The following is a 12,031-nucleotide window of genomic DNA, read 5'->3' on the forward strand; positions in this document are numbered from 1 at the left end:
CTGAACAGGCAATGCAAGCACCATTCAGACATGTAGTGTTCAAAGTCAACCAGCTCCGCACCAACATCAACAACACATTCCATAGGTACCAAGAGCCTCCTGGATTTAGGATAAAATTCAGCCAATGAAAAGGGAGGGGGGAAATGTGTTCAAGGTGCTGAGGAGAGAACCTCAGGACATCACTAGTGGGTCACGGAATATGAGATCTGTTCATCTAGAACAAAGTGCTGAACAAAGAGCGATGCGGTGACTGGTGTCAGTGACCAGTACCGGTGGGGTGGGCTGTTGCCTTCGAAATGCAGTATCTCTGGTTGACTTCTGCTGTAGTGTGACCAAGTGAGGGTCCAGCGGGTTTGTGACTTCTATATTAAAGGCATAATTCAGAGTCAAACCAAAGTAAGGAAATACTCAGAGTACTCATAAATGTTTTCATTTGTGCAGCTTTGTGGCCATTTTAGTACAGGCCCTGGAGAGCTGGTGCTCACTTAAGTAAACATCATTATGTTATGCAGGTTCCAAGCCAGGCTAAGTAAAGGCTGAGCTTGGCATGGAGTCCCCCGTTCACCTTGCATAAGGTCTGAGTCGGTACTGGGGTGGCAGTAGCCTGCTCTGATTGTAGCACTGCTGTAGAGTACCTCAAGCTCAAATATAGCAATGTAAAAAAATGTTAACTGTTTAATCAATAACATATCTACCATCAATCCACAAAGAGTATCTAGGGGTGGCCTTGCTAGTGTTTAAAGTACAGTCTCATGTGGCAAAATTATGAAACCTATGCTTCAATCCTGGGCAACTTCATAATATCGATCCTCAAAAAACAACTGCTACATTTTTACTGTTATGGCTGAGGTATTTCAAAATACAAGCTCTGAACTTAAAGATCACAAAATAATTTTACCATTCTTGATTGTTCATATAATAAAAATACAGTACTTAAGATTATATATTTAATAATATTTTACACCCAAACTTCAGCATTCTCTCTGGAACTTTTCGTGTGCATTAAATTCACACAAGAACTAAAATAATTTAGTCACCCACACTTACCCGTCACCTCCCGACTCCTCGACAGGCTGCACTGTGGAGTCAAATAAAAATGGGGACACTCAGATGTTATCTGGAAGCAGCATCCAGAAGTACATTAAAATATACATTTCTCTTAAACCTACTAAGTTTTTGCATTTTACACAGATGCACCACAACACCTTCCTTTCCCTCCACCTTAAGTTACTGTGTCAGTAACCCGGATAGCCTCTGATTACATAGTTTTTTCAAAGAAGCACACTCCTAAGAAGAAGGAACAACAACAGCGAGACGTAAGGAATGGGAAAGAGTTGCATCATTTGGGCATTAGCCCCAAGACAACATCCAAGAACAGTCACCAGGACCAAATGTAATTCTGTACAGACCTATACTTGGAGGCCTTAGAAAGAGCTCAGGACATTGCCAGAAACTCGAATAAAAAAAAAAGAAAAAGTAAAAAAAGCTTCTCAGGCCCAGAAGGTGGAATAACATACCTGTCGACATTAGAAATACCCGGAATCTCCTACATTTTAGAAAGGATACAACTCAAAGAACACCCCATCTCTCAGCAATATGTTGCAGTACCCACAACTCGAATATTCTGCAATTCTAGCAGGGACTGGGGTCTTGTAGTCCTACTCTACGCTTTTTTCCAATAACCAGAATATCTAAAGTAGACTTTTTTTTCCATCCAAGAGGGTTTCAGATTCTAAATATAACTATGGTGATTACTGGTAATATTTAACTACTGAGTCAAGTTATTGTTAAAAACTTAGTGCCTCTATCCATATGAATCTCAGACCCTGTTCAAGCCATGCAACTGATTTTTAGTTTGTGTCATACCCAAGTGTGTGATATGCTTGAGTAGCTGGGTATCAAGTGGTGTCTCGTCTGATGCACTGCATTACCCCATAATTAAGCAAAATCAAATCACTGTTTCAGGCCTCCTAATCTCTTGAGGAAAGAAATTCCCCTAAATAAGAGCATTTACATACTTGTATTGAAGCAAAGTCTTAATATTAGTAGATAACGTAATGCCTGAACTACCTACAAGAACAAACGTACTTTTAAGAGTGGACCTACCATTCTTCTTAGCATGTAGAACAGGTGGGAAGGATTTGTACTTTTTTAGTATACAGTATTGATCCTGCAATTTTGACTTTCATGGAGTTTCTCAAATTTTAACCTTAACAGTGTCTCCACATAGCTACCTCTTAAGAAGACACCTTTTTCTGGTAAGAGTAATTTATTTAACAAGTGACAGATGGACATCAGAGGCTCACATCTTGCCAGGTCTCGTCCAACTCCTGCAACCACTATATCCTCGAATCCACCCTGAGACTTGTCGCTTATAGCACAATTCATACATTCTCTAACAAAATGTTCTACACATTTATCTGGACCGGGACACCAGAAATTCACTAATTCTTATCTTCATGGCCCGCATGCCAATATGACCTTCGTGGGCTAGGTTCAAAACTTTATTCCTCATACCTTGAGGTACTACTAAGGATTGAGGCACGATACAACACATCACTCTGGACAGCTCATCAAAAACATGCTTATACTTCCTTCCATAATCAGCTTTAAAATCCCATTTGGATCATCCTAGAGAGATACCTTGAATGACCATCTTAATTTCTTGAACTGCATTGCATGCTTCCCTCCAGTCTTTCTCGGATATGGCCCCCTCTGAATGGTTCTCTACTGTGCAAACAAATTCATCATTATCCTCATTGTCACCATTACTTTCAAGAGATTCATCATTTGACAACCTTGACAGTCTGCTAAAACATTTCTCTACCTTGGAATATATTTGACTTTAAAATTATGTTCACGAAGTTTGTATTGCCCCTCGGCAATCCTGGGGGTAGCATTTTCAGCACCTTTTGTGGGAAACAATTGCACTAATGGTTTATGGTCTGTTCTTAAAGTAAATTGTGATCCCATACATATTGTTTAACCCCTTCGCTGCCAGGCCTTTTCCCCCTCAGGTGCCAAGCCTTTTTTTTGGCTATTTGGGGCAGTTCATGCTTAGGCACTCATAACTTTTTGTTCACATAACTACCCACGCCAAATTTGCGTCCTTTTTTTCCAACATCCTAGGGATCCTGGAGGTACCCAGACTTTGTGGGTTTCCCAGAAGGAGGCCAAGAAATTAGCCAAAATACAGTGAAAATTTCGTTTTTTTTTAAAAAAATGGGAAAAAGGGGCTGCAGAAGAAGGCTTGTGGTTTTTTCCCTGAAAATGCATCAACAAAGGGTTTGCGGTGCTAAAATCACCAGTTTCCTAGCTTTCAGGAACAGGCAGGCTTGAATCAGAAAACCCAATTTGGGTATTTTACTGGGACATACCCCATTTTTACGATTTTTTGTGCTTTTAGCCTCCTTCCAGTCAGTGACTGAAATGGGCATGAAACCAATGCTGGATCCCAGAAACCGCAACATTTCTGAAAAGTAGACAAAATTCTGAATTCAGCAAGGGGTAATTTGTGTAGATCCTACAAGGGTTTCCTACAGAAAATAACAACTGAAAAAACAAAATATTGAAATTGAGGTGAAAAAATCTGCAATTTTTCTCTACGTTTTACTCTGTAACTTTTTCCTGCAATGTCAGATTTTTGAAAGCAATATACCGTTACGTCTGCTGGACTCTTCTGGTTGCGGGGATATATAGGGCTTGTAGGTTCATCAAGAACCCTAGGTACCCAGAGCCAATAAATGAGCTGCACTCTGCAGTGCATTTTCATTCTATACTGGGTATACAGCAATTCATTTGCTGAAATATAAAGAGTGAAAAATAGCTATCAAGAAAACCTTTGTATTTCCAAAAAGGGCACAAGATAAGGTGTTGAGGAGCAGTGGTTATTTGCACATCTCTGAATTCCGGGGTGACCATACTAGCATGTGAATTACAGGGCATTTCTCAAATAGATGTCTTTTTTACACACTCTCTTATATTTGGAAGGAAAAAATGTAGAGAAAGACAAGGGGCAATAACACTTGTTTTGCTAATCTATGTTCCCCCAAGTCTCCCGATGAAAATGATACCTCACTTGTGTGGGTAGGCCTAGCGCCCGCGACAGGAAACGCCCCAAAACGCAACGTGGACACATCACATTTTTTTAAAGAAAACAGAGGTGTTTTTTGCAAAGTGCCTACCTGTAGATTTTGGCCTCAAGCTCAGCCGCCACGTAGGGAAACCTACCAAACCTGTGCATTTTTGAAAACTAGAGACCTAGGGGAATCCAAGATGGGGTGACTTGTGGGGTTCTCACCAGGTTCTGTTACCCAGAATCCTTTGCAAACCTCAAAATTTGGCTAAAAAAAAAAAAACACATTTTCCTCACATTTCGGTGACAGAAAGTTCTGGAATCTGAGAGGAGCCACAAATTTCCTTCCACCCAGCGTTCCTCCAAGTCTCCCGATAAAAATGATACCTCACTTGTGTGGGTAGGCCTAGCGCCCGCGACAGGAAGTGGCCCAAAACACAACGTGGACACATCACATTTTTTCATAGAAAACAGTGCCTACCTGTGGATTTTGGCCTCTAGCTCAGCTGGCCCCAGGGGGGCAGAAATGGCCTAAAATAAATTTGCCCCCCCACCCCCCCCCCCAGGAGCGACCCTTGCCTACGGGGTCGCTCCCCCTGCATGACATTGGCGCCCAAAAAAAAATCCCCGGTGCCTAGTGGTTTCTGCCCCCTGGGGGGCAGATTGAGCTAAAATCGGCCAATCTGCCCCAAGGGGGGCAGAAATGGTCTAAATACAATTTGCCCCCCAGGGGAGCGACCCTTGCCTAATGGGTCGCTCCCCATCTCTAAAAAAACAAAACAAAAAAAAAAAAACACACAAAAAAAATTGCCCTGGCGCCTAGAGGTTTCTGCCCCCCCTGGGGGCAGATCGGCCTAATAACAATAGGCCGATCTGCCCCCTGGGGGGGCAGAAATGGCCTAAAATAAATTTGCCCCCTCACCCCTACCCCGGGGAGCGACCCTTGCCTACAAGGTCGCTCCCCTTGCGTGACAGCACAAAAAAAAGATCCGTGGTGCCTAGTAGGCAGATTGACCTATAATCGGCCGATCTGCCCCCAAAGCAGGCAGAAATGGCCTAAATACAATTTGCCCCTCCAGGGGAGCGACCCTTGCCTAAGGGGACGCTCCCCATCTGTAAAACAACAAAAAAAATCCCCGGTGCCTAGTGGTTTCTGCCCCCCTTGGGGGCAGATCGGCCTAATTACAATAGGCTGATCTGCCCCCATGGGGGGCAGAAATGGCCTAAAATAAGTTTGCCCCCCAGGGGAACGACCCTTGCCTAAGGGGTCGCTCCCCTTACGTGAAAAAGAAAAAAACTCCCTGGTGTCTAGTGGTTTCTACCCCCCTTGGGGGCAGATTGGCCTCATAAAAATAGGCCAATCTGCCCCTAAGGGGGGCAGAAATGGCCTAAATATAATTTACCCCCTATGGGAGTGACCCTTGCCTAAGGGGTTGCTCCCCACACCTAAAACACAAAACAAAAACAAAAAAGAAAAAAAATAAAAAAAAATAAAGGATCCCTGGTGTCTAGAGGTTTCTGCCCCCCCTGGGGGCAGAAAAGGCCTTAAAAAAAAGCCCCCCCCCCTGGGAGCGACCCTTGCCCAAGGGGGTCGCTCCCTTATGTCACTTTCAACAAAAAAAAAAAAAAAACATCCCTGGTGTCTAGTGGGGTTTCAAAAGCCGGATTGCAAGAAATACATTTCCTTCCCTTTGAAGCCTCTCCTTGCTGAGCATTTCTCTTTCGATCACGCTGGAAGCTGAGTTTCCAGCACGATGGGGGAGGCTCCTGTGATTGTCAGCGCGTGCTGACGTCACAGGGGGGTGTGGGGGGGGTTTGTCGGGGGTTGAAGGGGAAGGGATTCCCCTTTTAGCCCTGATCTGGGGGGGCGTCCCTCGGGGGGAGCGCTAGCGCTTCTCCCGAGGGCAGCATGCAGGACGTAATGGTTACGTCCATGGCGCCACACCGGCGCTGCCATGGACGTAACCATTACGTCCATGGCGGGGAAGGGGTTAAAGTGTGTTATTCCCGACCAACAGGCTAAAGCTTCCCATTCTATTACAGAATAGGTAGCATCTGCACCTCTCAAACTACTTGAGGCAAAAGCCAAAACCTAATCTTTCCCATCTCTTCTCTGCATTAATACTGCACCTATCCTTTCTGACCAGCATGTCATAATTATAGTAAGATCCTTGGTGTCGAAAGGTTTCCAAGGGATAGCATGAGCCATTTCTTTTTTAATGACCTTAAATTCTTTATCGCAAGCCTCACTCCATACACATCTGGAATTTTGTTTCCAAGAGATTTCTGCAACTAGGCACAAATCTTCTGTAAATCTCAATCAGTCCCATAAAGGATCTTAACTGATCCTTTTTTTTCAGGACAAGTAAATTCTTCAATTGCATTGACTAAACTGGTTTTAGATTCAATACCCTCTGCAGATAGTGTGAAACCTAAATAATCTATTTATGTTACACCAATCCGTCATTTTTGTGGACTAGAAGTTATTCCTTTTTTCTTTAGTAAGTCCAGCACTTGACTTAATCTCTTGTCATGCCGATTCTTATTTTCTCTATATATCAAGACATCATCCTGGAAGGCTTTCAAACCACACACGTTTTTAAACATGCTATCTACTGCACTTGAGGCTGATGCGAGACCGAAAGGCATGCGCTTAAACTGAAATAACCCTTCGGGAGTAATGAATGCTTTGTAATGTCTGAAACTGGGATGTAAGTTGCTCTAATGATATGCTGATGTCATATCCAGCAAACTAAACAATTTTCCTTCTTTGATGGAGGCTAACATTTCCGTTATATTAGGTAAAGGATGTTGATCTACTCATATTTTCTCATTAAGGTCGGTATGGATCCATTGGCTGTAGGAGCTAACACAGCTGGTGCCACCCAATCTGAGGATTCAATAGCCTCAAGTACATCATTCTTACATAATTTGTCCAAAACGTCTTCCCTTAAAGCCAACCGTACTCTACATACTTTGTGTCGTTCAGGTTGAGGTTGAGCATTTTCTTTTCCCTTTATTTTGTGCAAGAACCCCTTGAACAAACCTAATTTGGGTATAACTCTTCCCATTTGTTTGGTTTTACAGTGGACACTTGTACATACTCCTGTCTCAATATGACTTGTTCTGGATTGTTCAGATCCCACCCTCGTCCCCACTATTAAGAAGATGCCTTGTTCTGGTAAGAGTAACTCATTTAACAAGTGACAGCAGGGCATCAGCAGCTCACATATCTCCAGGTGTCGTCCAACTCCTGTAAATGCTATCTCCTCGAATCCACCCACCACCTGTACTCCAATTGCATCACAATTAACACTGCGTGAGCTGCATGACCCAGCTCTAAGATAATACGGAACCCAACATTACCTTTCTCCAATCTGCCTAACATACCACAATAACTCTATGATATACCCCTAGATCGGGGTAATTAAAGTCATGTTTATTTGATATAAAGAAAAGATTATTTTTCATAAAGTATTCCTTCACATACCCTATAGGAAGTAGCTTACTAACTTTTGAATGCTTTCCCAACAAGACTATGAAATCTGAATTGATAATGTCCTTAGTGTCTTTCAAAGTAATTTTAATGCATTTCACTTCCACAAAATGTTATGTTGTAGCAAGCTCCACATGTATACGTTTAGTCCAAACATTTGCAACAAGCTCAATGTTGGTTTGACACAAAAAGGGATACGGAGATGCCGCAGAATTTACAAGGCTTGTTATTCCCAGATTTGGGACTACAGACTAGGAGAACGAGAGAGAATTTGATTGTGGTCAACAAGAAATTCACAAGCTCGAGGAACTCAGGTCTACTCTAACCACCCTTTGAAGCAATCCATGTAAAAAGCTGTATATCTAGTTCAACAAGGAAGTTTGGAGGCATCAACGATACACAGCTGGGCTACGCTATCCTGAAACTATCCGCTTCGTTAAGGAGTGGGCTTAGTTTCAAGTTGCCTTTGATGGGAACGAGCAGATCATCTGGGATTCTCAGGGAGCGGAGCAATGTCAACACTTTCAAGAAATAGTAAGCAGCACAAGGTAGTAGAAGAGTTGATATTAAGCCAGTTGGGTCTCACGATCACTCGACAAATCCACAAAGTGTATGCTATTCAGAATGCACTCAAAAACAGTTGGTGGGAACTGTTTTAGTTCCTATTTTGGCTGATGTTTTCTCAATAGCTGCTCCTCATTTGCATGTTTCCAGTAGGCTCACAAGACACACTCTGCTAAAACTGCTATTATTCCACTGCCTACCCTGCATGCCTTCAAAGGAATTTGTCCTTGGTTATGTAAGCAAAATATTTTTTACAAATTCAGACACCTCTTTTGGGAAATCTTTCATGGCTTATTCTTAAAAGCAAACAAACAAGGCTGAACTGCATACTCTTTGTGGCAGAACCTTCTCAAAGTATTCTCATTTATTCCAATTAAATTAAACCAAGCATGAGACATTATTTTACTCTAAACCAAATGTGAACGATCAGTAGTGATTGCTTACCTGTGAAATTGGTCAGGAAACGTGGCTTCCATCTTTGCAAGACCAGCACCCCTAGAAGGGACACACTAAGCAGGAAAAGTGGCCGCAGGGATGTAGAGGAGAAAAGCCTGCATCAGAAAAAAAATATACTACATAAAAAAAAAAGACATCAATATTACATTTCAATCCCTCCAAGAAGAGGAAGCGCGTATGTAGAAAAACAGTGGGGGCAGGTCCTTTAACTAAGCATTGTGTTCTTGAAAGCCAGGTGACAACAAACTAACTCCTAGCTAATGAGGCATGTTCTAATAAGCAATCAGAAACCCATAATCAATTAGTGTTCTCCCTCTTTTAGAGAGATTTTCAGTCCAGGCAACCCAAAGGATACGATGGGTGAGGGAATTGCTGGTGTTTATCAAAAAAGGGTTTACAGAAATATTAAAATGATGTTGATGGTTTAAACAGAAAACGGTTTCTCAAATTAATACCCGTCTCTTAACATCGATGTAGCAGACAAGTGGTGCACTGTCTTATTTTGTTCTTTCATCAGGCAAACAGTCCTAGTCAGTCAATAACAGGGCATCAATGACCCAATGAACCCTATACAAGTTTACTACCCTAGTACTATATACAGATCAGCCACAACAGTGACGTACCAAAAGAAGGCAAGCTACTTATAGTTGCTGCTTTAGCTAGGGAGGGGTTTTTCAGTGAAAAGTACAGATTAACATTTAAATGAATTTACATCAACAAAAATAAAAAGCCTTATACAATACCCACTGTTAAAATATACGCATGTGCTTATATTTTTAACTTCTTAACCTGCTTAAAACATTTTCACCAGGGATGTTTACTTTACTCGCTAATAAAATAATTTTGCTCCCAACTTCTCCAAGTATAAAGTGAACACCTCCTATGCCAGAACTTTATCTGGAGACTTCATAATACTTGTCATTAATCAAATTATACAAGAATATGTAATGATCACTAAACCTCTGTCAAAGTAATTTTGTGATATTAAAACAAACTCAATTTATTTCAAAAAATAATCTTCTCCACAAATCCTCTTTAATATTTTAAAGAAAAGACTATGCATGAGTTAGGTAAAGAAAGCAGAAAGAATAGATGATGGACGGAATGTTGAACAATGGAAACATTCATCCAGTCACAAAGATCTGGGTTTAAGCCAATGTTTTTTCCAACACGCAACCCCAGTTTGGACCCAGCCATATGCAAATCAGTCTTGACCCTGCTCCCCACGGGAACAGTCCAGCTCGAACTGCCAAGCCAGGTCCTCCCTGGACCGGAAACAATCATCTGGGACCGGTTTCGTGGTATCACCCCTCATCAGCAAGGCTACCCTGAATCCAGTAGTACCTTGAGCACAGGACCCACGTCTGGGCATACCCGTCCCACTTAGGGCGACAAAAGCAAAAAGAACAGATGATGGACAGAATGCTAAACAATGCAAACATTCACACACTGTCAGAAAGATCTTGGTTTAATCCACTGTTTTTTGCTCACCACGCCACCCCCGTTTGGATCCAGTCATATGCAAATCAGTCTTGACCTTGATCCCTATGGGAATAGTCAAGCCTGAACTGCCAAGCCAGGTCCTCCCTGGACCTGAAACCAGCATCCATGGTCAGTCGGGGCGAGGGGCATGCTGAGTTCCGCAGGTCACCATGTCACATTCGAAGGGGAGGTGTTTTTCCCTCCAAAGAAGAGGACTTCTGTCTTGTCTGTGTTCAGTTTGAGGCAGTCGTCTTTCATCCAGTCAGCAATATTCATCATACATTTGTGGAAGCTGTCTCTGGTGGTGATAGAGTCCTCTGTCAGTGAGCAGATGAGCTTAGTGTTGTTGGTGTAGGAGATGATGTTGAACCCATGTAATCTGACAATGTTGGCCGGGGGGTCATGTATGTGTTGATGAGGGTAGGGCTGAGGGATGATCCTTAGGGGACGCCACCGATCTTCTTGGGTTTAGAGTTGAATGGACAGAGACAGATCTTCGGGTTCTTCAGGTGAGGTGTGGGGAGATTCATTTAAGGGTGTGCCCCTGGATTCCGATGTAGTGGAGTCTATCTATCAGTATATGGTGGGAGAAGGCATCAAATGGATGATAGGTCCAATAGGATGAGGGCTGCTGTTTCACTTTGGTCCAGGAGGGCCCTGATGGCGGCAGTGGCTGAAATCAGGGCTGTTTCGGTGCTGTGATTTGCACAGAATTGGAATTGCGAGGGGTCCAGACGTCTGTTGTTTTCCAGGAGTTGGTTGAGTTGCTGGGTGATTGCCTTCTCAAGGACCCTGCTGCAAAGGGGCGCAGGGAGATGGGTCGGTAGTTCTTGGGGTCTGCTGGGTCTACGGATGGTTTCTTCTGGATGATCCTTACTTCGGTGTGCTTCCCAGTCTTCCGAGAAAGAGGCTTAGGTGATGGGGGTGCTCTGGACATTTCTGAGCTCATTGCCAATCATCTTGCTATTTTAAGTGGGCAATGTCAGGAATACTTCAACAACTGAGTGCATGGCTGGTTTCAAATGACATCATTAATTAAACTGATGCCATAAGCAATGGATCTGACGCAATTTCTTACATGTGTTAAGATTTGTAATGGCTTTCAACAGTAATGCATGTTTTACACATACCAGTTAACATAGAGGGAATGTGATAGATTGTACAATAGGTCTACATTATTGTATGTTTCATGAGAAAGTTTACCAGGGTAAACATATTAAACAGTTTCAGTTCATTTGTTATTTTAATATATTTAACAATCACTGATAGAAAGGGATTGTAATTAACAGCTCTAGTGCAACATCCTCTAACAAAAAACACACACTGGCAAAGCCTATAGGCCTGGGTTATGTTTTGCTACAATTCATTAAGCACTCGTTCACCACTAGTATCATGGTGCTGTGGGGGAGTTACCGGGCAGAGATATGCCATTAGGAAGAAGAGTATGCCTGCTTAAAAAGCTAAAGTTTTAACTTCTTTCTTAAAGCTGTAGTAGTTTCTGTGAGAATGTAAGGTTAAATTAAGAGAGTTCAAGACATAGGAAGCTAAGAGTGAGAATCCAAGGCCTTCCATTCCAATCTTCGTAACTCCAATCTTCGTAACTCAAAGGATGACCAGGAGAGAGGAGGAAGAAGTATGAAGCTCTCAAAATGGACAATAATTCTTGAATCCTTCTCGTTACAAAAGATGGACCTTCCACTATGATTGCTGTAGAGGCATGACAACAGACATTAAATGTAATGCTCTATTCTGAGGGAATCCAATGGAGCTCTCTGATCAAAGGGGCCTTAGTGAACTAAGGATCAGCCTTGCTGTTTGGTTCTGAAAACTCTTTAGTATGTGAATCAGTGTTTGGAGAGACATGTGTAAGCTCTAATTTGGGATTTTGAAGATAGATCTCCATCGATAATTATTCCAAGATTTTTTGCTTGAACCTTGGAAGTGGGGGACTAGGCCCA

General features: G+C 42.5%; 1 protein-coding gene across 2 annotated transcripts in view; it reads right to left on the reverse strand.

The window, feature by feature from the left end:
• The window catches only part of RETREG2 (reticulophagy regulator family member 2), a 112,307-nt gene that overhangs the window by 83,325 nt on the left and 16,951 nt on the right, over positions 1 to 12,031 (reverse strand). For both annotated transcript variants that reach the window (XM_069227148.1, XM_069227147.1), the window contains exons 2-3: positions 8,580 to 8,686; positions 1,048 to 1,078 (exon numbers count right to left, since the gene is read on the reverse strand). In XM_069227148.1, the coding sequence (XP_069083249.1) occupies positions 1,048 to 1,078; positions 8,580 to 8,686 (138 nt within the window). The remainder of the gene's footprint in view (positions 1 to 1,047; positions 1,079 to 8,579; positions 8,687 to 12,031) is intronic.

The sequence above is a fragment of the Pleurodeles waltl genome, chromosome 3_2, assembly GCF_031143425.1.
Source record: "Pleurodeles waltl isolate 20211129_DDA chromosome 3_2, aPleWal1.hap1.20221129, whole genome shotgun sequence".
Taxonomy (NCBI): Eukaryota; Metazoa; Chordata; class Amphibia; order Caudata; family Salamandridae; genus Pleurodeles; species Pleurodeles waltl.